Genomic DNA, 27,456 nt, shown 5'->3' with positions numbered 1-27,456 from the left:
CATGATATTTAATGGCCTTTAAAGCAATAATAAATTCTAAACTGCTTCAACATAGCTGAAATAGCCAGCAGGTGGCAGAAGACAAGAGTGCTTGTGTAATGCTTCCTGGTTAAAGGCAGGAAGCTCTGATTTACGACTCAAGATGACTCAGTTCAATAAAAATTCTACTGTCAGGCTCTTTCATCAATGAATCATAGACGACAATGCAAGCATGTAACTTGCCTGATATCTTTTTTTTTTACTCTCTGTTTGAAGAATAAGACATTTTATATTTCTTGAATACAAGAGGGTATATAGCTACATAGTGGCCAAAAGTGATGTTCAGCCTAGAAAAACTGGCATCATCATGCTTTATTGCAATATTATTAAAAATCTGTTAAAATTATGTAAGTATATTGCGTAGTTGTGCTTGGAGTTGATTATTTTATTTGTTGTAACGCAATGAAACATGCCACATTGTGCAGACATATTTTTTGGACAAGCTGTACAAAGAAATTATGAACATGCAAAAACAAGATTGAACCAACAAGTAATAACTGATCATGTCGTTGTAGTCAATGTATGCTGTGGAACATAAATATATTATAAAGGAAGTACTAGGTCTCACAAGCTACAAAATTACAAAAAAGCACCATAAAAGTATCATAAAAGATAGCTTTATGTGACAAACAGGCCAGCATTTAATGCATTAAATATAACTTTTATGTTCCACAGAAGAAAGAACAACATGAAGATTGTTTATGAGTGAACTATGCCTTTAAATATTACAGTGACTCTTCATTATCCCTATGTCAATTACAGAGATCAGTTTTAGAGAAATGAATGATAAAGAGCAACAGTACAGAAGTCACATCCAGTGTTTCCGACCCTTCCACACATCATCCTGTTCTGAAATCCTGCGGTTGGGCAAATATGTCTTTTCTCGCTTGCTTACATGTAAGTATGTTAGGAATTTATTTTCTTTGTTCGTTCATATTTTGAATGCAAACTCAGGTAAGTAACCTGAAAATACCTGAAGCCAACTCCCTTCCCCTCTGGGTTAAATCCTTCTCTTCGTCATTGTTTCATGTTTGCTGCATGTATGCTGGACTGAATTCAGCAGCTTATTGAATCTTTTTACAGGCCTGTTGAATGAACAGGTCTGACCAACAATGAACAAGAAACTATTTGCATAGCATTTCCTGTCTGGTCTGTCTTGCATGGTTTCTCGAAAGTTTAACCCGCAAACCAGATTTTCTGTTCACGTCTGTTCCGCATTGAATTAAAGCTAGGGACTAAATATTTTTTTTATTTAACTTGAAACAATTTATCAAATGGGAGTTTCTGAACTGGTTACCCAAATGAGTTGTGGAATATCAGTTCATAAATCAATAACTACATAATATTTTCCCATTTCCATGACAATTTGCATTGTGTCCAAAGTAGTTCAGTTGCAACCAGCTCATATTCAGTCAACACTTGTTTAGACTATTCATACATGCATATTTCTATAACCGGTGCTTCAAGCAACCTGGATTTGTTTACACACAGTATGAAGACAGATGAGGGCATATAACCTGAGAAGGGGAATGCCTTGCCACATTATTTTATGAGGTGTGTTCTGTAAATGTGAAGCTGTTCTAATCTGTCAATCTGTGTTTCTCTCTTCTTTCACCCTTTTGTAGGAAACTTCTATTGAGGTGTATGTACCACAGTATGTAAATATTAGTATTAATGGGCAGTGTTGGGGGTAACGCATTACAAGTAACACGAGTTACGTAATCAGATTACTTTTTCAAGTAACTAGTAAAGTAACGCATTACTTTTAAATTTACAACAATTACTTTTTCAAAAACTACTTTTTGAACATGATGGTTATTCTAGATTTCTAGACAAAATGTGAGCATGCGTTTACTCATTTACTTCTCCTGCATCCTATTCTTCTGTATTCTAGAATGGAAGCACAGTTGAAAGGCTTGTTTGAGCTGCGCCCTCTACTGTACAGGTGTCTATTTGCATTTCCTTCAGCCTGAGGCTTATTCATTTCACTTTTGGTGTGAAAGAGCCTTTACATTTGCCAAAAACAGACCTTTTTCTGTTGTTATAAAAACAAACACACAGCCCAGGTGAGAAAACGTAACGCAAAACAATACTATGCATAAAAAGTAACTAAGTAATGCAATTTTTAAGGAGTAATGCAATATTGTAATACATTACTTATAAAAGTAACTTTCCCCAACAGTGTTAACAGGTAAAGTGGCACACTTTCTGGTCATTTGTCATTTGCATTATTTTAAAAGATGTTAATGAATAGCTAAGAGAGGGAAATACAGAGAGAAAAGGAGGAAGTATACAAAAACCTGCATCCCACATTACCTGTACAACACATGCCATACATGTACCTGGGAGATAAAGAGATGAGATAAAAGTATCTTCAATGATCTTTTTACAAATGTGATTTTTGAAGTGCATTTTCCAAACTCTTAGTGCAAAACTGGTCATACTTGTAACACAGCTGATTTGCATCTGGGTTGTGTTTCCTTTTACACTGCTTAAAAACAATTTTCAAATTAATTATTTAAACATTCAATTTGTTAATTCAATGGCAAAAAAATGTCATTTGGTCCTGAGGCCCAGCCATAGACTTATATTTTAGCGAATTTCTCTGAGACCATACATGTCAATTTTAATGTTTAATGTATGTATACTGGATGTACTATAAAGAGCACATTCAGGGCTTTTCATATATACCAAATGCAGTGGTGTAAAGTATTTGAGTAAATCTAATTAGTTACTGTAGTTCAGTATCTTTTTGGCTACTTTGTATTTTTCCTGAGTATCAAAGATATTAGCAACTTTTACTCTCTTCTTTACATTTTTGAATATGTACTCTTTTCTCTAATATATTTGTGATGAGTAATGCAATTACTAGTTACATTTAGCCAAATCCTCTGGAAGGCAAGCCTGCAACCTTTAGCCAAAAAAAGCATAATGGCTAATGCTAACGCTCCGGCTTTGGCGGTCCGCAGGGAAGGAGTTTTGAACTGATGTCACAATAGGCTGAGAGGTGCCGCACGTGATTAAGTTAGCCGTTACACTTTCTCCAATGGTAAGAGATACAGACCCTCTCATCGCCCTATAATATACAATCTCTGATTTAGCATGGCACCTAACTTTTTCTGCAGCAGTTTTATTTCTGCTACAAAAGAAGTGATATCGCCATCTACAGGGCATTGAAGATACTAAATCTTGTGCGTTTTGCCCTTACTCACCCAAACTTGTCAACAGGAACGCTTGTGCATTAGCAGGAAGTTATGAATCACAGGGATGACCAAACGACATATATGAGATAAAGAATGGCTGCAGCCTCTATTGAGGCAGAAACCAGCATGAAATCAGGCTTTGACTATTTCATATGACTTAATTAACATTGTTTTATTTATCCGTTATAATAAAGAGACCTTTTTGAAGGAAATTAATTTACTCATGTCCTTTTTGAGCACTTGACTTAACTGACACAGTTTTGAGGTTTTCAGTTTTATTTTGATTTTAGAAAATAAACAGGTGCTTGCTATCTTTATAAATCACCTTTCTTGTTTTTCACTGGCATTTCTCTTAGGTGTTGAGGACTAGTGCATCTTTGAGACTACGTTCAGTATGAGTAAAATACTGTTACATTACACTGTCACATTATTCAAGCCATATTGGAATTTGTAACTTGTAATACAGTCATTTTCGCTGTAAGGTATCTGTAGTTTTACTCACGTGTGGTTTTCATGTACTCTTTACATCCCTTTTCAAATGTTTGGAGGATTGACCATGATAACTCCCTCTTCTTGGTCTTTAAAAATGACTGACATTGACTGAATGACTGAGTACTCTTATGAAATTACATTTACATTTACATTTAGTCATTTAGCAGACGCTTTTATCCAAAGCGACTTACAAATGAGATTAAGATAATATTTTGTAATTATCATTTAAATCTGAATAATTTTCAGATAATTTGTCTTTTTTTCATTACATGTTGCCCCAATAACACATCAATATGCAATTGAGATACAATGTATAGATACATTGTATGGGAATACCCATTTATGGCCATGTTTACATGCATTTTCGAATAAAGTAAAATAGTCAAATTATTCTGTTACATCTTTCAAGTTGAGAATCATCTCTACACAAATTCTGGTTAAAAAACATAGTGTGAATTTTAAAAATTGATTGGCAATGGTGAATGAAAAAAACATTGTTTTTGCCTATAGTGTCATTTTATTAATAATTGAGTTCTGGTGTCCTCTACATAGCATAAAATGTGAACTATATATATATATATATATATATATATATATATATATATATATATATATATATATATATATATATATATATATATATACACACAAAATTAAAATAATAAAAAAAAATGTTGGTTTCTTATGTTCCAATGTAATGACGTTTAAAAAAAAAAAAAAAAACTAAATTCGCACACACAAAAAAATCTGGGTCTCAAGAAGCCATGAAGATGTGTACTTTTATGATGGAGAGGACTGTTAAATTGAGAAAAGAAGCAGGTTGAAGCACCTCAGTGGTTAGATATGACTAAGACTTCCCTCCCATTTAGAAATTCTTGAAGGATCTGCCCTTGGGGAACAATTCAAGTGCAGATAAGAGTGTTCGATGGCTTGTGGAGAATGAACAGGAATGGTTTTTTAACATTTGTTTTTCTGTTTTTATGTCTGTCTTTGTTTTACTCTATAAATTAGTGTGAAGTAGAAAGAGTGCTGTTATTACCTGCCCCACTGTACATTTTATTTGAATTGTTTTCTTTTCTTTTTCTTTTTAATTAAAAATGAAACCAAAAAAAAAAAACCACAAGGAGAGCTCCTATTCAAAAGTGTAAACAAATTGTAAATATTGAACCAAAACACAAAATGTTGCCTAGTAACTGTTACTGTTAGTCTTGTGAGAATGTTAGATATCTAATAATATTTACATGACAACCTGTTGATTCATTTCATATCCATTAACATAAGTTCACAAATTAAATTATAAACTAGATGTGAAAATGTATTTTTGTCTGATAAATCCTGTATAATTTCTTACAGTCTTTCCATTTCTTCCTCAGGGGGGTAATTTCCGATGCTAATTTAGTTCATTTCTATTTTTTTTTTTTTTTTTTTTTTTTTTTTTCTGCTTGAAATTGAATATGAGATATAGAAAACATCAAAATCAGGGTAAGTTTTTTCATTTTCAATCAAGAAGTTTTGACAAAATGTCCAAAAAATGTGAAGAGAATTACAAACATTGTAAATATTTAAATTAATTGGAGGGGAAAAAGCCATCCATTGGACCAGAGGTGCATATAGTTGAAGAAAAGAGAAATAATATGATGGCATTAATCTCGTATTAAGATTACAGTTCCGCCCCTCTTTTTAATGCATGCAAATAATATTCAGCCAGATTCTGACAAATTGGTGTAGTGCTTGTGACCTCATTTGCATGGATCTGGCTGCTGGCCAAAACATTATTTTCATATTATATGAGTGCAAAGGCTTGCAGCATGTTTTGATTGTTGGATATAGAGAACTACATGCAGCCACAGTGCAGAATGTTTGCTGACCAAACTGCTTTGATACCATTAATGCACAGTCTTTTTTTGTGTTGTGAGACACAAGTTGTGAGAAATCAAGATTACCAAAAACATGAAATACAACATCTAGAAATTCTAGAAAAGTATCTGTGTCCTTTCTTCACTAAGTCAAATATCACCAGACTGGAACTCTGTTTGTCTGATGACAGTCAGAATGACAGTTTATAGATGCGAACGCGATAACTTATTGTTACGCCGAACACAACGGATATATTCACATCAGAGAAGAAGGTACATGGGTTGTACTTCATTTGTCGCATTTTTGTTAATCTTGATCTCTCAAGTTAATCGTGAGTCTCACGAACACGCACGGTGTGCAGCCATGCACAGAAAGCCAACGGTCAAGGTCAAGAATTTTGTTAATTAATACATTAAATTTCGGTTTGTTTTTCACTAAACCCTATCGAATACCCCCAGAACACTTGGAATATAAGGCACATGTCACATGGGATCATTCAGTGATACTTCTGTGTCTTTTTAAAAATGTTCCTTTTGCAGTCTGTTAAAAAAAGAAGGGCATACGACATTAGAACAACACCAGGGTGAGTAAATGATGACTTAATTTTCATTTTAGGGTGAACTATCCCTTTAAGAGCCTTTCAAAAATAATTTCGACTCTAGTAAAATTACTAATAATAATATAATGTAATGTTAACAATATATATGGAGATTGTTCCTTCTAACTATCCCAATGCTGAACAGCTAAACCTTGACCCCTTGACATTCATAGCATAGCAATATTTTTGTCAATCAAATGCTCTTTAAGATAAGAATGCCTCACCCTCCAATAACACTTACCTGTGTCTTGCAACAAGTATTGACTCTGACTCAACTAATGGCTATTGATTATTTACCCCTTGTGCATCAATTAAAAAAAGTTACACATAGGTCCAAATAGGACAAAAATGTCCTAATCATTTTGAAGTTTGAGAGCACAGACTTAAGTTTGGTGTCATTTTAAAGAACAAAAGTTAAAAAGTGAAATAAGAAAAAGGTTATAGAGGTTTAAGTTCATGAAAATGATTTAATAACAATACTTTATATAAAATATATATTTTATGAAACATGTTGAACTCTAGAAATCAAAGCCATAAATCTAAATAAGTTGTGTTCCAAATTTGAGGTTGATATCTCAAAAAATAAGCTTTCAGTAAGATTTTTTAATAGAGTTTTTCTCTCTCAAATATTACACATACATATTTTTTAATAGACTCATACAAACCACATTCTGACATTCATACCAACACACCCACACAATTAAAGTTGCATAATTTATACAATTGGCTCTATAATATGCAAGCGGAAAACAGGAATAAAGTGAGTATTTGCGTTATAGGCCAAACCTGAGAAAATGGCACCATTTGGTAAAAAAAACACAAAAAAACCCAAAGCCAATTAACAAAGACTGCACCATTTTATAATTAAATGCGGGCCTGGGATTAAAATTTGCAGTTTCAGGGTTTTCTATGAGGACATTTTTGTCTTTAAGGTCCTGAGTGTAGTTATTTGTGTACCTAGTGCAAAAAGATTTCTTAAAGGAAATGGGGGTGAAATAGTAAAATTCCAATAAAAATACACGCCTGAGTCAAAATTTATGCAGTTGACATTAACACAGGCAAAATGATAAAAAAATTTAAAAAAAATGAAAAGGACAAAAATGTCCACAAGGACGCACAAGGGTTAATAATAATAGGGTGATGCCTTTGATATATAATTTTTCATACATCAGCACAAAAAGAAAACTGCTTGTCAAGACATTTCATTTTAAAGTGTTTTTAAGATCTGTGAGGAGCATAACAGGTATAAACACATGCGGATTAGCAGTGCCGTGATAGCTTTGAAAGTATGTGACTTTTGCTCTTGGAATGTTTTTAGGTATGAGGTCACGTACATCTTCACCCTTAACACTGCTCGCAATATATGCTTTAGGCGGTGTCTGTTGAAACAATGCAGGATTGTTCAGGCATGGACTTGAGAAATTACATCATATCCTGTAACCCTCCAGTAGCCAAGTTTACCCTTTTTCCTTGGAAGGGAATCATCCATTCATATGCAACACAGTTACAGAACACAAGCCTTTGGTGCTTTACAAACATTGGATCAACAGTGCTTATACTGTCTGATTAATGAGGCGATTGTGTGCAGACTATAAATCACAACAGCCTTATTAACATTTTAGGAGCTGTCAAAAATAGAGCTATTGTTTCAATAGAGGTATATTGACAAGGTTTTAAAAATGTGCAAGCATATTATGGTGAAGCATTTGGTGAAAGAGAGTGAAGGCTCTGCATCGGGGAGTGGGACTAATCACACTTCAGTGGCTAAGGATAATCATTTCCAGAGAGAAAATCCACATTGGAGACCTTTTGGAGTAGAAACACCCGATGAGCTCTGATGTGATTTCAGGTGTCATCTCTGTTGTCCAGGACAACGCTGGCATGTAAATAAAGGTCACACCTTTATTCTGAAACTCTGCAAACACGATAATAACAATAGCACATTGTGTATGTTATCTTAGACCATTATGCTTTCAGATATATGCCAAACAGGCAGAAAAAGTCCCTTCAGGTGTTTGAACCAACTGGATTTTGAATGCAACTTCCAAAATTATTATCTTTTGAAAATGCTGCACAAGTGTTGTAGGTTTTAAAGTGTTTTTTTGATAAACAAGGTTGTGGAAATCGCACATTTAGATGATTAAATTCTCCTTCCACAGATCATTTGCTTTCAAATGAAAAAAAAAAAAAAGAGAGGAAAATCCATACCCGCCCCATGTTGCTGTAAACTTAAATCATGTTTTCATTTATAACACAAAGGGGAATGTTACATTACAAGGAAAATGTGTAGTGATAGTGATCTGACTCTTGAGTTATGTTCAATTCAGTGTGTGTGTGTGTGTGTGTGTGTGTGTGTGTGTGTGTGTGTGCTTTTGTTTATATTACATTGTGGGGACCAAATGTCCCCATGATGTAATATAAACCTGAGTTCACCTACATCGTGGGGACCAGCCAGCGGTCCCCACAATGTAAATGGGTTTATAAATCATATAGAATGAGTTTTTGTGAAAAAGTAAAAGTTTGCACAGTTTCCTGTGAGGGTTAGGTTTAGGGGTAGGGGCAGGGTAGGGGGATAGAATGTACAGTTTGTTCAGTGTAAAATGCATTGAAGTCTATGGAAAGTCCCCACAATTCACAAAAACAAACATGTGTGTGTGTGTGTGTGTGTGTGTATAAACTCAGCAAAAGAAACATCCTCTAACTTTCAACTGTTTTTATTTTCAGAAACTTTTGTGATATATCTGTGTAGCTTAATTATTCATCCTTTTGTTTATTTTGAGAAACACACTAATCAGTTTTGTTCACATATACTTTTTTCCAGACCATGCTGTCTTTACAGAAGTTACTCTGTACCAGGCAAACAAGTTCACACAGGTTCATGTGACCCCATTATTTTATCTGCACTTGGATTGCGCACATAAACATTTTGTCTTGTACAAAGTGAAATCAATCACTGGTTATACATTGATGGCAGATGATGCACTGAATATACAAAGTGCTCATAACAGTTGTGTATGGTCTTGTCTAAATAAGTTTTTTATACTGTAATCAGCATATGTGTGCATTAGGGTGGTCGACGGGTCCAGTCAAGGAAGTGGAAGGGATTCCCACAATTTCAGACCTACTTGTAAGTAAATTGAACATGTATTGTTTGCATTTGCAATTGAATTAATTCAATTAAGATCATTAAATGAATTTAATGTTGATGACTAATACAGTTTTTTTTTTCAGTTGCTAACAAGCATTGTTCAATACCGAAACCACATTTTCAAAACTCTTCACAGTCAGCGAAACAGAAGTCAATGCAGACCAAACTGTGAACCATTTTTCATTGCTTTCAGACAAAATGCATTCAGTGACCACACTTTTCAAAATTCAGGAACTCTTTTTCCATTCGTACTCCACAACATGCAAAATACTATGTATTTTCAGCACATTTTTATAATGCTAACACACTGCTTTCAAAATGATTAAAAACACATTCAAAACAGAATGATGGCAAATTCCAATGCATTTATGCAGTATTATTTTAAAATATTCTCAATTTTATAGACAAAAATTAAAAAAATAATCATTACAAGCTAATTGCAATTTTAGCTGAAATTCCACCCACTCCAATGCAAGAGAGAGAGCAGACTAAAACCATCACTGTAATTTACTATAATGAACAACTACACATGTTCTTACAGTAATGTGTAGAATATTTTCTTTTTTATTATCATTGCAGCTCTGGAGTTTTTTCCCCTCTTTTTTCCACCTTTTGCTTATATTTTTCAAGTACTATATTCATATAAAAAAAATGAAATTTTCATTAATTTCTGATTCATTCGTGTTACAAATGTGTTCAATAAAGTTAAATTGTGTTACAGTATTCTATATGAAGAACTGATTTATGTGGAAAATCATTGAAACTTTAAAAAAGAATGCTTCCTGTTGTTAGTGTTTTTTAGGTCAGTGTGTTGTGAATGAAATGTGTGTTTTCTGAATGAGAATTGTTGCCAGTGTTATTGTTGGTCTGAGTTTTGTAGGTGAGATTAACTGTTTGGCCAACATTCATGCAGACTGTGTGAAGAGTTTTGAAAATGTGGTTTCGGTATCGAACAATGCTTGTTAGCAACTGAAAAAAACTGTAATATATATTGGTAATATGTACAGTGGCTGTAGATCAGTGTTTTTGCAGAGTGGGAGTTTTCCAGTGACCTCTCACTGACTGTATGTTCAGCCAACACACATTGTCAAATTTGTGTCCAATTGAGCTCCAGATCAAGACTTTGTTATCAGGACCATGTGTTCAAAGTTAAAGTTTTACTAGGACTGAGAATTATTAACTTTACATATAACCTAATACTCATATGAAAATCAATAATTTTATGGAATCCGTCCTGTCATGAAAAATGCATATCCTTAACAACTTTCACTCTAAAACTCTAAAATTGTTTTTTGGAATGAAAAGCGCTTATTTTGAGCAGAAATAGATCATTCTCTTCACTTGCGCGCGAACACAAACAGGTTTTGCGTGTGTGTGTGTGTGTGTGTGTGCGCGCGCGCGCGCCCGTGTGTGTGTATGTTGGCTGAGGTGTGTGTTTTCCTTTTCTTCAACTGGAGTGAAAGTTAAAGCGTTTGTCGTTTGTCATGACGGTCTTACATCGGTGAAGGGATTTCAAACAGGGAATCAAGGGAAACCGCAATTTAGATAGGGTAAGTCGACTTTAAATGCATGTGAGGAAACTTTAACGCGTCATTAGATTTCCTAATCTGTACTTTTTTGTTTGGCAGTAAATATGTGAAATTTTGAGAGCTTCACGATTCGCGACGTCAAAATCTAACGGGGCTGGTTCCCCTCATGGGAAAGAAAACATGTTTGTGATAGCTAACAATAAGTTAACAATAGTGATTTGTCTTTATAAAAATAGAAGAGAAAGATTTGACAAGTTCAGTCACTAAATGGTGGGTTCTCTGTTGTCGCGACACACCCAGAGGTTGTTGAAGCAGATGTGAGATCTTTACTCGATCTATTCAGATTAATTCCAATGGCTGACTGATAACGCACAGGATTCGTGCTTTTCTACCAAGCTAACGTTACTTGAAACTATTAAAAATATATTTGGTTTACAATATATTTTAATGTAAATATATTTTATACTCCAGAGATTCTTTTACTTGGCGTATTAACTAAGACCACTTGAATGTAGGATTTAGACTGAAAAAATGGACGCCGTGTTGGTTTATGTATTTTTTTCTGTTTTAGTATCCATATTGTATTTAACCCTTTCAGACCTTAGTTATGTTCAAGAGACACACAAATAGGCCTATGCTTGATTTCTACTCTAAATGCGTTATTACCATAAAAATACATGATAATAATGAATAATAAAAACAGTTTGTGACCATTTTAAGTTTTTTCTAAACATATTAGACAAAAATTGTAGGTGGATTAGTACTGAAATCAGCATGATATTATGACTTGCCTTACTATAATTTATGTAGTTTTAAGGTATAAATATTAAGACTTTTTTCGCAACATTCACAGACTGAGTTAGTAGCATCCATTCTTAGTGATGACAAAACATTTAAAAACAGAAAAAAAAATTTCTCTGTTGAAATAGATTTTGGGATAAGTTGAAATAAAAAAAAAAAATACATGCTTTCATTTAAAACAGTATTAATTAAAACAGTAATTAAATGAAATCATTTTTTTGAATAAACTTAAAAAAATACATATATACAAATTTATACATTTAAAATCTAAATGTATACATTTGTATATATGTATTTTTTTTAAGTTTATTCAAAAAAATGCGCATCACAATCTATGCACATGTTTACTTCTCACATGTTGATGCACTGTTGATGAGTGGCTGCCCTCATGTGGAATTAATGTACAATATCATTTTTTTTTTTTTTTCTGATGATAATCTCTTAACTCTGTCTCCACTGATCCAGGTGTAAATATGGCTCATCGTTCCCAGTGCTCCTCTGCCGGGGACAACCCCCTGGACCCCAACTACCTTCCCCCTCACTATCGTGAGGAATACCGAATGGCTATCGACGCCCTGGTTGACACTGACTTGGAGGGCTACTATGGGTTTCTTAAGATGGTAGATGTGGTTGATTTTTTATCCCGTACAGAGATTGAGTATATCAAATGCAATGTGCAAGCTCCATACCAGACCGCCCAACTAGAGAAGAGATGCATGACTGAAGATGTAGATGGTTCTTCTGACACTTACTGGCCGGTACATTCAGACCACGATGCTCCGGGCCTTGACTTAGGCTGGCCACAGCAATACAGATTTGTTGGACCTACTGAGGTCACTACATTGGTGAACCCGCCTGACCCCGAGATGCCCAGTATTAAAGAGCAAGTCCGCAGAATGATCAAGAGTGCACAACAAGTGAGTTTTGCATGCTGTCCAACTGCACTAATAAAATGTTACTTATTACTGCATCACAGAAGTCAGTAAATATGACTGTCTTCATTACTCAATGTATTTAATCACTTTGCTACTGTTTTCACAAGTTGGCAGTAAGAGGTTAGTACAAACGGCAAACTGGTCACACTAGTTTCACAGCTGGTCTTTCATTGTAAACTTGACATAATGACAGCTATTGTGCACTCATTAGGATTGTAGTATCTATTGACAAGTTTAGTTTAAATACCAAACACAACCTAATTATCTTATTTCAGTTTAGACAGTAATACAAGTTTATCGTTTCAAATTGCTAAAGGTGCTGAATACATTTTTTTAGATTTTATGCCAAATTGGTACAAGATCTGTATTGTAATTTCATCATAAATTGGTGTGATCAATGAAGGCATGAAATGGCTTCCCTGCAGTAATGCCATTCACATTATACATCTGTACTGTAAAAGTATCATGCATATCACGCAGACTTGTTTTCTTTCAAAAATGTTGAATTTATTATTGAGGCAGTTTGAGTTTCAGATTGGCGAGATTCAGTTTGGCAGTCTTTTTATGAGTGAACTTTGCCTAATATAAAATAGTCTGTGCCATCATTGTTGACCGAAGTTTAAGTAAACATAAAAGTAGACGGTCTTCTCTGCTATCCACCTTTCTTCATCTGATATTCACATTTCAATTCGTGAAATGTTGGCACTTTACAAGCACACATAGTAATCAAATTATTTGAATATGTACAATATGCTAAATAATTGAAAAAAAAAAGGTTAAACGTTTGAAGAAGACGAAAAACAGTAATTTTTAAGGTTGTATTAGATTATTAATACTAAAACTATGTTCTTGTGAAAATTCTTGTGATTAAAAAATAAACTCATTCTGACATTGCAATGCATGTTTTTTTACTTGATATACTTGATAATATATTTTTATTTCTTGTTCTAGGTTATCGCTGTGGTGATGGATATGTTTACCGATGTTGACATCTTTGCTGATATCCTTGGTGCGGCGACACGTGGTGTGGCTGTTTATGTTCTTCTTGATGAACTGAATGCTCAACATTTTGTTGCGATGGTGAACAACTGTAGGGTGAATCTGGATGAGATAAAAGTAGGTACTTTTTTTCATTTGATTGTTTCAAATTAGTACAAATTGATTAATATACTTTTTACTTGCAGTTCATGCGGGTAAGAACTGTGTCTGGTAGTACCTATTCCTGCCGCACAGGGAAGAGCTTTAAAGGTCAGATGATGAGTCGCTTTATTCTGGTAGACTGCAGAGCTGTTTTAAGTGGCAACTATAGGTAGGTGCATTTTACTGTTTAAATGTTCTCTATATGTTGTGTTTAATCAAGTTGTCCATAAAATACGTGTTGGTTAATACATTTTCTCACTTTGTGTTGCAGCTTCATGTGGTCTTTTGAGAAGATACATCGATGCCTTGCTCATCTGTTTCTGGGACAGCTTGTAACCACCTTTGATGAAGAGTTTCGGATTCTGTTTGCCCATTCAGAGCCACTCGTTGTTGAAAATGTTTTGGCAAATATGCCACACTACGACAGGGAACCTGAAGGCTACTACAACACAGAAAAGACCCACATGTTTAACAGACAATATCCAGCTATGGGTATGGAATGGGCTGAACGCAGTGCAGAAGAGCATATGAATGTGGGTCACAAAATGTTACCCTTTAGGAGTGAATCCATTCACAGTGCAGGAGAAGCAAATCCTTCTGTTCAGAGGCACATGAACCTGCATGCTGGTCAACAACATAGAGGGGGCCATCAATTTATAGAGCATGGAAGGCAAATGAGAGGACCAACTGAAATGGTTGGCTTAAAAAGGCATAGCTACGGAAATATACCTGATTATGAATACCTGCCTCCTCAAAACCATCCAACAATGAAAGGAAACCAGTACATAGAGGGAGCTGTGCTCCAGGGTGGCCATTTTGCAAGGGATCCAAATATTTACCAGGGAGCTGGATTACAATCTGGTTATGACATGTATGGGAAGTTTACAGGCCAAGGCCACCACATTGATCAGTTTTCAGGGTCTAGCTTCCCTCATGAGGGAGATGAGGCTGAACCAACTGGAGCTTACGACCATGTTCAAAGATACCTGCAGTCTCACTCGGCTATGGAGGAAGAATATGGTCCAAGAAATGTATTGCCACCTGTGCAGTCTAATATTAAGAGACACAGCAGGGGTCAGTCTTATACCTGTCAGACCTCACCAACACAACCAAACCTGCCAGAACAGAAGCGTTTCTTTAATGTAAACCGCAAACCACAGGATATGAGTCAAAAGCAAGGCCTGAGAGACTGGAGGATCAGCTCATACCTTAGTGCATATGATGATGCAGGAGAACTGGATTTAGCTGAACTTGAAGGATCCAGCACATGTAGTGACATTCCATGTTTTACGCAGGAAGCTCCTTGTGGTCCTGTACGTGCTGAAATTAGACCAGACGTTCCATGTTTTACGCAGGGAGCTCCTCGTGCTCCTGTACGTGCTGAAATTAGACCAGGAAACAGAGAGTTTAACAGGGTACCTGCACCTAGGGAAAATCCCATGTTTGTCCAGATTCAGAATGATTCGGTTGTGCCTGATATTTCAGTAAATCATCCAACAGTCTTATCACAAATAAATATCAAAACAACACCAACATCAACTTCAGAGTCTTCTTGCACCACTGAGGGTGACAAAATGGAGGAGACGCAGAACAGAGAACCTAAAGAGACAAACCGGATAAGTGAAGAGTTCCTCAAGAGGAAACCCAGCCGCCCTGTCCAGAGGAGTTCCAGACTGAGACACTCACTGATATTCAGTTCAAATTTGGAGTTGAATACATCAGGAGATATGAAAGATACTGCAGAAGAAAAGGAAGACAATGAAACTTCAAAACCTTTAGCTCGGGTCTCACATATCTTGGATAAAAAGAGGACTAGTTCTACATTTCAACCATTTCAGTGGAGCAATTTTGTAAAGTCAGCCACATTTGATAACTCTGCCATAGAGTCTGCACAACCTGAGGATGAACTGAACAAACTGGGTGAAAATTCTGATTTAGATAAAGTTGAAAACTCCCAAAAACTTCAAACAAAGGGTCCTCTGCAAGAAAAAGATCAACCTCAAACAGCAGTTCCTGAAAGAAGGGATGAATGTCCATCTAATCTATTGCAAAAGTCATCTTCTTTGATAGATATGAATGACCCTGACTGCAGACTGAGGTATTTCAAAGAGTTGGCAGCTAAACGCAAACTTGCAGCAGCAAAGGTTCCTCAGAGCAATCCGGTGAAAGCCACCCAAAAGTTTACTCTACCAGAGAAACCTTCAACCACTGACGCAGATAAAAATGCAGGACCTGTTTTCAAGACCCCAGAAACTACACTTAAGACAAAAAATACCACTGTCCCAGCACCAGAGACCAAAGAAACCTGTAAAGACACCAAATGTGAGGAATCAAGTAAAGACATCATGCATAGAGCTACTGATGCAGAAAAAATTCAATTTAAGAAAAGACTTGCTGAAGAATCTGGCTCCACATTTTTTCAAAAAGACACTGATCCAACTCTAAAACCTGTTGAAGAGGCAAAAACAGTATCTACAGCTAAAAACCAGACATCCCCCATTTTAAACATTTTTGCACAAAAGCCTTTCTGTGCTTTGTCTGGTGAGTCCACAGATCCTTGTGCAAGCTCATCATCAGAACCTTGCTCAAAAAACTCCCTTACTACATTGGTAGCTCAAGCAGAATCTGTTGCATTCAATACTCCCTCAACAGAATCCGGCCTCATCCAATTTCACAGTCCAAAAGAAACAGACCACTCCCATGCTGTTTTGACAGGGAGTTGTCCGCCAGTAAAGTTACCACAGACAAAGTGTATGTCACCACTTTGCACCACTCAAAGTGAGGGCTCTCTATTTGCAAATGACTCCCAAACTCTTGCACAGAGCTCACCCAATATTTCTAGCACATGCTCTGATACTGTATCTTTGGATTCAAATTCCAAACCAAGCCTTGCAATTGTAGATACTTGTGTACCCTCAAAACGTGACCACATAAATAATGTTCCCTCCCCATCATTTTCTACAGCTGGAATTAGTTCCTCTCAACACCCCACTGCAACAAAGGCAGACTCATTTCAGCACCTCACTGAAATTGTAGAAGATTTTTCCAGACACTCCACCGCAGTAGGGTCTGAACCATCTGCAGCAGAAAGTGCATGTTCACAACACCCCTCTGCAGCAGAGACGGACTCTTCTCAGCAGACCGCTGCATCAGTGGTAGACTCTTCCCAACATCACACTACAAAAGAAAGTGACCCAAAACCCACTGCAACCGGTACAGAACCTTACAAACAGAGTACTCCATCAGCCACAGACTCTTCACAGCAGCCCACTGGAACAGTCACAGACTCTTCCCAACCACCTATTGTAATAGAGACAGATTCTTCTCAAAAGCCCATTGCAATGGAGACAAACATTTCTCAGCAGTCCACAGCATCAGTGGTAGACGCCATTCAACAGTCAACTGCATCAGGGGCAGTCGCACCCCAAAAGCACACAGCAATAGAATGTGAACTTTCCACAGAACCTTTCAGGCAACCACCTGTATTGGGAGCAGGCTCTTCTCATCAGCCTACTACAACAGTCACACACTCTTCTCAACCACCCACTGCAATAGTGACTGATTCTTCTCAAAAACCCACTGCAATAGAGACAGACACTTCACAGCAGTCCACAGCATCAGTGGTAGATGCCATCCAACAGCCAACTGCAACAGAAACAGACTCTTCCCAGCAGCCCACTGCAACAGTCCCAGACTCTTCCCAGCAGCTCACTGCAAAAGTCACAGACTCTTCTCGGCAGCCCACTGCAACAATCACAGACTCTTCCCAGCAGCTCACTGCAAAAGTCACAGACTCTTCTCGGCAGCCCACTGCAACAATCACAGACTCTTCCCAGCAATCCACTGCAAGAGTCCGAGACACTACCCAGAAGCCCAATGCAACAGAGACAGACTCTTCCCAACAGACCACTGCAACAATCACAGACTCTTCCCAGCATCCCACTGCAACAGAGACTGTGTCTTCCCAGCAGTGCACTGCAACAATCACAGACTTTTCCCAGAAGCCCACTGCAACAGAGACAGATTCTTCCCAGCAGCCCACTACAAGTGAAATAGACATTTCCCAGCAGCCCAGTGCAACAGTAACAGACTCTTCCCAGCAGCCCACTACAACAGAAATAGACGCTTCCCAGCAGCCCTCTATGACAGAAACAGACTTTTCCCAGCAGCCCACTGCAACAGAGACAGATTCTTCCCAGAAGCCCACTGCAACAGTGACAGATTCTTCCCAACAGCCCACTGCAACAGAGACAGATTCTTCCCAGAAGCCCACTGCAACAGTGACAGATTCTTCCCAACAGCCCACTGCAACAGAGACAGATTCTTCCCAGAAGCCCACTGCAACAGAGACAGATTCTTCCCAGAAGCCCACTGCAACAGAGACAGATTCTTCCCAACAGCCCACTGCAACAGAGACAGATTCTTCCCAGAAGCCCACTGCAACAGAGACAGATTCTTCCCAGAAGCCCACTGCAACAGAGACAGATTCTTCCCAACAGCCCACTGCAACAGAGACAGATTCTTCCCAGAAGCCCACTGCAACAGTGACAGATTCTTCCCAGAAGCCCACTGCAACAGTGACAGATTCTTCCCAGAAGCCCACTGCAACAGAAACAAACTCCTCCCAGCAGCCCACTACAACAGTCACAGACTCTTCCCAGCAGCCTGCTACAACAGAGACAGATTCTTCCCAGAAGAACACCTCAACAGTCTCAGACTCTTTGCATCAGCTCATTGCAAAAGACACTGATTTGTCCCAGAAGCTCATTGCAAAAGACACTGATTTGTCCCAGCAGCTCACTGTAACAGAAAGTGAATCATCCCAAAACTCTACTAAACTGATGGTTGACACTTCCAAACATCCTATTGAACCAGTAAATGAATCCCTTCAACACATCAATGCAACAGAGTCTGACTGTGAGATTGAGAAAAAGAAAAAAGATGATAACTTATCCGAACCCTTCAGCAAACCCGTTCCAGATGCTAAAATTACACAAGCAGACAATAGTGTATCTCAAATTACAGTCATTACAGACTTAAGTTCCACAGCTGAGCATTCCCAATCTGATACTGTTCCACCTTGTGATAGCCAAACACAAGCAGGGACCAAACCACGTATAACTCCTGTGGTAAAAGACACTGACAATGATGATTTAACCAGTCTCAATTCAGTGGAGGTGAGCTCAACTCAGCCTTTAAGTTCACCACAGATTTGCCTGTCCACAAATGAGATTAACTCAACTCAGGGAATCACACAATTACAATCTTGCATATCATCAAACCCTATGGAATCTAGTTGTATAAATGACTCAAAACCTGAGAAAACAGATGAGTGCCAGAAGAATGAGACCATTACAGAGCACTCTCAGAGGCATGAATCTTCGGCTATAGCTGAAGGGCCTGAGATAACTCAGACAGAGGTGTCTACAGCCCCAGACCCTAAACAAACAACACCAGAGGTGGAAAACTTTGCAGAGGGTTCAGAAAAATCAGATGTGACTATACACAGTAATTCAGAAAATTCAGTAATTCAGTCTTCTGTTGCAAAGAATGCAAAATCAATCATGTCCGCCCATCAGTCCTCTACTGCAAATGTTATCTCCTGCAGCAACCTTAGAGATGACACTAAAGTTCTTTTAGAGCAAATTTCAGCAAAAAACCAACGCAGATCATCCCAGTCCAAGGAGACTCTTGCTGCACCCAATGAAGCAAAAGAGGGTGAGGTTAGCTCTGCAGATAAACTGTTCTCAAATTATTTGGGAAGGCCCTGGTCCTCCAAGGCTACACCAGAAGAACGGGATATGGTGCTACAGAAGATGGAGAAAATGCGGAAAGAGAGAAAGGTCTACAGCCGTTTTGAGGTACGTTGTAGTATTTGTTCATATAAATTAAAAATTTTGTTCATGGGTGTGGGTGCATTAATTTTTTTAAATTGTTCTAAAAATATTTTAGTAGATTCATTGTCACAATATCCGAAAGAGCCAAGTTTTAATTTACATTTACTTGTATTACTCAGGCATTTGTATTTGGTGTTTTCACAGGCCTCATAATTTAAATCTACAGAAGAGTGGCTCCAGTAAAGGAACAATACGAGGGAAACAATTTTATTCTTTCCTTCGGTCTTACCTCATAACTGTGAACTTGAAGTGTCTCAAAACGTCTGATAATACCAAAGATTGCTGCCTATATCGAGAGAATGGAAATCCCTGCAAGACTTAACAGATGAACTGCATGACAAAAAACAGGAACACAACCCTTACCAGCTGGAATAAGCTTTCAATAGGGCAGGTATTTCCTATTGTGTGTTTATATAGCTGTGAAACAAATATCTGAATCTTTTGTAATTATCGGGATTTCTGAATCCAGAAATTCTGATCTAAAAAAAGTTGTTTACCAAACAAAAAGCAGTCATTACAAAGTGAACTGCCAAAGACAGAGCATGTGAGTGATGTGGAGTGGGGGAGGAGTTGTGTGATATTGCCAGGAGCAAGGAGCAGATATTGCTCCAACATGTTAACAGACTAGTGTTCTTGTTTCAATACAGCATGAAACTTTTCTCCAAGTATTGTTTATTTTTTCATTTAATATAATTATCTTGTGCCAAGATGTTTGTGATATTAAAAACAAACATTGAAAGAACTTTATAGTGGATCAGTAACTGGGCACACATTTTTCTATGTGGTTTACATGAAGCAGTGAGTGAGCAGCAGGAAATAGAAAACATGGAACAAAGTGGAGCTAGAGTGGAAAGATCACAGGATGCTTTGGAAAGGGGAAATTGTTCAGGATGTTCCACTGGATGCTTAAGTGTTTACTAATACGTTTTTAAAGACATGCCACTGTAAAATACATTCTGTTTGTTTATGTTGATACACGATGGAAACTCCTAAAGCACATATGTGTGAGTCAAGGTAACATATTGTTAAGAGTGTGTACAGGAACTTCTTTTAGCAAAATCGCTAAAGTACACAATAAAAATAGGACAAAAAAAGTGCAGAATTGAGGAACTAGGTTAGATGAAATGTGCAATATTGTAAATTTTGAATGAGATATTATTGATTTATTTAAAATGTGAAACCTGTTTGTCAACAATTGTCAATGTAGTGAGACTGTTTTTGATGGAGGTTCCTATAAGCTATGTGTAGAGAACCAATAATGTCTGTTACATGTTGCCACCTATTCCAAAGGTTTTATGTTTGAATCATGTTTAGAAAAAAAGTTAAATCTACTTCACTGACATTGAAATAAAATAAAACTAGGACATGTTCTTCAAATATCAAAACCTCCTTTTGTGTTACTTTCTTTTATTTTCTCTCGGCCGTTGGAATAGTACTGAACCAATATGCCCAATGGGAAGGGATTTATCACACAGACAGAAAAATGTGTTTATTAATCTCCTGATCAAAGGGAAGTTTACACAATTTCTGTTTTTGTGCAATGTGTAATCATTCCCCTTCAATACCATTATAGTATTTTAGATGGGAACAAACAGATAGTTGACCCAAAATTAAAATTCTGTCATCATTTACTCACTCACATGTCATTCCAAACCTGTGTGATTTGCTTCTTTCTGTGGAACACAAAAGATTTTTTTAAATCCCCTTTTTTTTGTCCATACAATAAAAATCAGTAGTGTTGTTTTGCTCAAATATGCCTTTAAGTCAATAAATATGACAGTGAATGGAGACTATAGACCACAGTATAACAAGGAAAAACCTTTGTGTTGAGTATTACTTTTCTTTTCAAAAAGACTGTTGAATTGAGATGGAGTGTGCTTACTTAACTTGGTGACATCACTGATCTATAATTAGCTTCTCAGGCAGTTTCTGCAAAACATGTGAACCATGCAGTTAAGCTTAATTTCAACTTTAAAAACCAAATAACAGAGCATACTTTTTTTAGCCTGTGATAATTGTGTTTTGGGAGAAAGAAAATAAATAGCACGTGTTATGTCACCAGAAAAACACAGAGCCCTTTGTGAGGATTTGTACTTTTATAACACCGTGTCAAAATAGCCTGTCAATTTAGGCTAATCTCTCAATATAAGCTTTTCTTCTCATAAATCTGAATTAGTTCCCCTGGCTTTGCCTAGTCTCTTGCAACTCATATAACAGTGGAGAACTCAGTTGACGGTGATGAAATTTGTATTTCAGCAACAGACTTTATGACTGCAGACATGACTGGCTTTTTGAAGAAATTTTACCACATAGTTGCTTTCAGCTGGTATGCCTTTGTCATTCAGTCTATTTTTGCAAAAGGGGATTCAGAGCTGCCACCTGGGATCTTTGTCTATGGCGGACCCTGGAAATACCTAACATTTTTAAACCTGGTAAGATACCACCAATGTGACAGTACTTTACATAAACGTTCTTGGTCTTTTACATCACTGGAGTTTGCTTGTAAATTTTGTTAACGTTCATTTCTCAGGTCTTACAGATGGTGTTTTTTGGAATGGCATCTGTGAATGACCTCCAGCCTGTGGGGAAAGGCTCCAAAATGTCATTTCTTTGCCTCTGCAAGGACTGCCTCTTTTCCGTCTTTGTGTTTCCAGTGGGAATGGTGAGTGTGACTTTACCATAGTGCTGACGTTATGTGTTAAAAATAAATAAATACATTTTAGTACCTTATTTGTTAATGGCGATAGATAGATAGATAGATAGATAGATAGATAGATAGATAGATAGATAGATAGATAGATAGATAGATAGATAGATAGATAGATAGATAGATAGCGCCATCTATTGTAATGTTAATAGTGTTATTTTAAAAATTGAATGCATATCACTTCAAACTTTAAGTGCTAATTAATTACATTACAAATAAATCATCACAAAATCTGTGGGGTTTTAATGTTTGCTTAAGTTTGTAGTTCTGCTGTTTTGGCTGATTTTTGCCTATGACCGAGAGCTGGTCTATCCAGCTTCAATGGACAACTTCTTCCCTCAATGGATGAATCATGCTATGGTTTGTTCTCTATACCTTCTGATAACTTTTTAAAATATATATCAACTAAATGATCTGCATTCACAACTAAAGAGATCTTTGGATCAATAAGTCGACTAATACCAGTCACTTTGTATGTTTAATTTGTAGCACAGTCTTGTTCTCCCAATCTTGTTCGGCGAGATCCTGTTGGAGCCACATATCTATCCGAAAACTAGGAATGGTTTAGCAGCTTTGGGATTTGTTGGTCTCGCTTACTTAGGATGGTGAGAATGCCTTGTGTTTGTTTTGTAGCCTATATACATATTGATGTGGGTGACTGCACTAATAGTGAAACTTGATAATTAATAATTATTATTTTTGTTCTTCTTTTTAGGATTGTTTGGGTGTATCTAACAGTGGGAGTCTGGGTTTACCCTTTACTGGGGCTGTTCAGCAGCTCAGGATTGACTGTCTTCTTCTTTCATAACATGCTTGTTGTGTCGTTGCTGTTCTTACTGGGTCAAACTCTGAACCATAAAGTTTGGGGTGAGAAAAGAGCAAGATCATAGTTTTATTTTCATTATTTTTATCTATTGGAATGTTTGTGAAAAATATTTATGTTAAATACTTCACCAATATACCTAAAATAGGCGCTTTTTCATCCAAAACATAGACGATGAGTCAGAAGGAAGTGTTTACCAGACTAAAAATGACACATGATTCCTTGTAAATTGTGTTCTGGTAAACTGGCCCTATAAGTATCTGTTATGAACCAGATCCAAGTGATATGAATGATGTCTGCAGCTTGTAATAACTACACTTGCATTATCACAGTTTTGTATGTTTTGTATATGACCATTCCACTTCTGCTAATATAAATGTGACACTACAGTGTGTATCTGTGATTATGTCACACTAGGAACTTGCCACTTATAAAAATAATAAAGCTGGTGTCCTCTAACATTTATTGATCGAGTTATTTAACAAAATCAAAAAACTGTGTGGAAAAACTGTGCTGTTTTGTCACACAGTGTTTGTTAGTGCAACTTTCAGAACAATTTGAATGCATAAATACAGCTCAACATGACTTTGTAAAACTATTTATACATTATAGCTTTATATCGAAACATATCTTGAACTAAATTGCTTCAGTTCATTTTAGATCTAAACAAATTTTGGGTGACAATGGCAAATATTTTCTGTATATTGCACCTGTAGGAATATTCTGAATGCTTGCTGATCCAAGTATTCATAATGCAGTAATTCTCTATAGAGAATGCTTGTTCTTTTTAGGCCAATTCACACTGCACTGACAGACGTAGACCAACGCTGACAGTCACCAGATTACAGCACGTCACTTCTCATACATGTTCAATCGGCCAAAACAAGTTCCAACAGACTCCAACAGGGGATCCGACAAAACCTGGAATTGAATTGGCCTCTTCTTGCCGATTGCTACACTCTTAAAAATAAAGATTCTTTATTGGCATTGATGGTTCCATGAACAACCTTTAACATCCATGGAACCTTTCCATTCCACAAAAGGTTCTTTATAAAATTAAAATGTTCTTATTGTAAAATGTTATTAAAATGTTCTTTACGCTATGGTTCTTCTAAGAACTGTTTAGTGAAAGTTTTTTGGGGGAACCAAAAATGGTTCTTCTATGGCACTGCTGTAAAAACCCACTTTCAAAACCTTTATTTTTAAGAGTGTATTGAAAATCATATTTTTTTTCTAAGTCAGTTCCACCGGAGTCTTTCAGATTTCAGACGGTCCAGATATTTCAGACATCATTTCAGGAAAAAGAGTCCAAGCGTTTCAGTCATTTTAAGGTCCGGGAGGACAACAGTCTTTGCCATGTCACAAGTTTCCTTGAGGAACCAGTAGCCAAAGTAAAAGAGAACCACTGCTCTCAGGTTTTCGCTATCAGGGTTAAAGATGAGGAAGGGAGCCTTCTATAATCGTCTGGATGATACTTCCTCTCTCAGGTTGAACTTCCTCTCAGATCTCTGTATTCTTTTATATGGTGCAGAGTGTTTGGATCTGCATCCACCAGCCCAACAGAGAGGAGTTTTACGATGAGGTGAAGTTCCTGATCATTCATTCTCCACTGCAGGAAAACAATCAGATATTAGCATCTAAGAGATAAAAGAATGAGAGCTGTATTTTCACATGTATAGCCATCTACCTTATTTTTGAAAAGCAAGTTTTTTTCTTGGAAGCCATTCCCACCTTTGGCATGTTTCTGTGTTGGAGATAATACAGTCAATAAACATGTAAGACTGCATTCAAACAGCCTTAAGACAAAACAGCATAGTTCAAATTATCTCCCCTGCATCTACCTTAAAATATTTGTCCCTTCTTGTTCTAAAATGATTGTTTAAAAGCTACTGAATTTGTTGCTGAATGTTACTGCTGTGTGTTATAAAGCAGGGTCTTGTTTCCAAGACAATTGCTGAGGAAAAATTCTTCTCGAACTGGAGACAGTAGAAAAACTCAAACACAAAACATAAGCAGCATTATGTAAGTGTTAACTCCCTCTCCAGCTGCTTTTTTCTTATTATTCTCTTCTGACTTGTTCTGCACTGTCTGCTTATCCCAACAATAGATGTAATCATGTATAATTTATTGCTGGCTTTTAAATCCATTGTGAGAGCATATTTAAACACTTCTTCTTACCTTACACAGACCATTTGACATGCACTTGATGATGCAAATAAGCCCCAAAACAATCTGTGAATAGAAACATTTAAAAATTAATATTCATTTAATTAATATGTTCACAAACATATCCAAATTAAAAAATATCCAAAAGAAACAATACAAATGATCTTAGCAATTTCACACGTTTGTATATATATATATATATATATATAAATATATATATATATATATATATATATATATATATATATATATATATATATATATATATATATATATATATATATATAGTAATTGTTATTGGGTTAAAAGAGTATACATATCTTAGAAACAATAAGCATCTATGCACTTACTCTTTTAACCCAACCCTTATACTGAGATGTAGCCTTTGTCACTGACAGTTTTGCGCATATTTACATTTACATACCAAATACAAGAGACAAGCTTTAAAACATCATAAATAATGAAAAAATCAGTTAACAGGTAAACTTACCCCAACCATGTACAACATGATTGTTCCTGTGTGTGTTCCTCTTGCGTGTGTGTTTGTCTCTGTTCAGGAATGTGATTTATAAGAAACTGAGAATCATCATGTGAACAGAACCAGATGTACAGGTCTAACAGCATGTGTCAAACTCCAAAGTTACAAAGTCAGACAATCATGAGCTTTCCACACACACGACAGCTGGAAAATAACACTGACGCACAGGTCTGTCACAATTCTGGACAATTGACGTTACAATCAGAGCAACATTTTGTTAGTAAAGGTTTAATAAGAGGTAATGGCACATGTGAAATGTCATTTCTGTAGTCTTACATTCACGTGTCCAAAAAGAGGTGACGCACAACATTATATCTCGAGCATTCAACAAAGAACCTTCTTCTCATCAAAGAAATTCACCATCTTGGAATTATAAGGTTCTATCTGTATTCTGAGCAGTTTTGAATATTGAGCTTATTGAATATTTAAGCTTTGGCATTCCATATTCCTTTGTGGATAGACCCTTTTTGTTTTCTAAAAAAAAGTCCCAAAATGTACACAACTTAAAAAAAGTCACATTATGTAAATAAGTTGTCACAGAATAAGAATATGTGAATAACTCAATTGTGCATAACAAAAATGTCAGATAGAATCTTATAATTCCAAGATGACGAATTGTTTCCTTGTTGAAGTTCTTAATGATACTATTCCGTAGGTTCTTCAGATAAGTGAAACAGGTACAGAAAGCTTCCTGTTAAAAACATGTAATGTTTATTAGAATACACAAATGTGGGCGCTTTCCCCTTTAATTGTGGTGATTACATCATGAGTCAACATAATTTCCTGTTGAGTCTCCTCCTCTTCCTCTTTGCATAGTTATTTTGGGCTCCGGATAATCTTTTTAATCTTTATCTTAATTATTGCTTTTATGTCTATATTTTCACTCTAATTCATGTGTATAATGTTATTTTACCTATCTTTGTGGTTATTTTTTGTCATTTCACCCTGTTTGAGTTATAATTTTGCATTCGGGCCTAACTGTGGAAATGAGCACATGTGACAAGTGTACATCACAGAGATGTTACATTACAGAGAAAACAAGGGTGACTCTCACACTAAGAGGCTGTGTTTATATATCAGTTTTTATATTTCAGGTATGTTTTCTGTTATATTATTGTCTTGTTTAATGTGATTTTTTTAATAAAAAAATATCAGCGAAACTGCCGCTTGCTGTCCCGTTTTTAACTACGCAGACAAGACACAACGCAGAAAACAGACCAGTTGCGCTTGGTGCCGTGACCCGGATGGGAGTGAGGTTTAGGGGGGTGAGTGTAATAGACGTAGGCTAGTAAGAGCTGTGCGTGTAAACCTCACTCCCCTGATCTCAAGAGATGCTCTAGCGACTGTCGCTACAGGTTGCAGCCTTCAGACTCCTTGTTAGAGCGTCCGACACCCATGCGGACGGGCCGGGTTTGCATCCGGCTTGAAGCGGGCATGTGCGAACTAGAGTTTAGCATCATCATACTAAAGCACTAATGCATGGTTGTTTTCACTGATATATTTATATAGATCAGTGGTTGTTTTTCTAAAAAAAAACAAAAAAAAAAACTGAGAATAAAAGTTCTTAGTCTGACTAATAAACA

At 36.5% G+C, this 27,456-nt stretch overlaps 2 protein-coding genes across 5 annotated transcripts; both read left to right on the top strand.

Moving 5' to 3' along the window:
• The first annotated feature begins 9,220 nt into the window (after positions 1 to 9,220).
• Positions 9,221 to 22,023, top strand: fam83ha (family with sequence similarity 83 member Ha). Of its 4 annotated transcripts, XR_010895194.1 has the most exons (7): positions 10,648 to 10,887; positions 12,133 to 12,584; positions 13,554 to 13,718; positions 13,787 to 13,911; positions 14,014 to 19,603; positions 19,784 to 20,030; positions 21,896 to 22,023. XR_010895194.1 is itself a non-coding variant. In XM_067386009.1 (6 exons), the coding sequence occupies exons 2-6, from the start codon at positions 12,141 to 12,143 to the stop codon at positions 19,790 to 19,792; spliced, it is 6,333 nt and encodes a 2,110-aa protein (XP_067242110.1). In that variant the 5' UTR covers positions 9,221 to 9,316; positions 12,133 to 12,140; the 3' UTR covers positions 19,793 to 21,872. The 4 variants fall into 4 exon arrangements, 3 of the variants coding, with proteins under 3 accessions (XP_067242110.1, XP_067242108.1, XP_067242109.1); XM_067386009.1 differs by lacking the exons at positions 10,648 to 10,887; positions 21,896 to 22,023 and adding an exon at positions 9,221 to 9,316 and having other exon boundaries at positions 19,784 to 21,872; XM_067386007.1 differs by lacking the exon at positions 21,896 to 22,023 and having other exon boundaries at positions 19,784 to 21,872.
• On the top strand, positions 21,878 to 23,447 carry LOC137020437 (androgen-dependent TFPI-regulating protein). Its single transcript, XM_067386010.1, is given in 6 exon segments — positions 21,878 to 21,907; positions 21,910 to 22,071; positions 22,170 to 22,301; positions 22,605 to 22,706; positions 22,836 to 22,951; positions 23,062 to 23,447. Coding segments are annotated over 6 exon segments (717 nt in total). The 3' UTR covers positions 23,237 to 23,447.
• Positions 23,448 to 27,456: the final 4,009 nt, after the last annotated feature.

This window comes from Chanodichthys erythropterus, chromosome 5 (assembly GCF_024489055.1).
Source record: "Chanodichthys erythropterus isolate Z2021 chromosome 5, ASM2448905v1, whole genome shotgun sequence".
Lineage (NCBI taxonomy): Eukaryota > Metazoa > Chordata > Actinopteri > Cypriniformes > Xenocyprididae > Chanodichthys > Chanodichthys erythropterus.
Note: the sequence above shows the minus strand (reverse complement) of the source record. Positions and strands in the feature narration are given on the sequence as shown.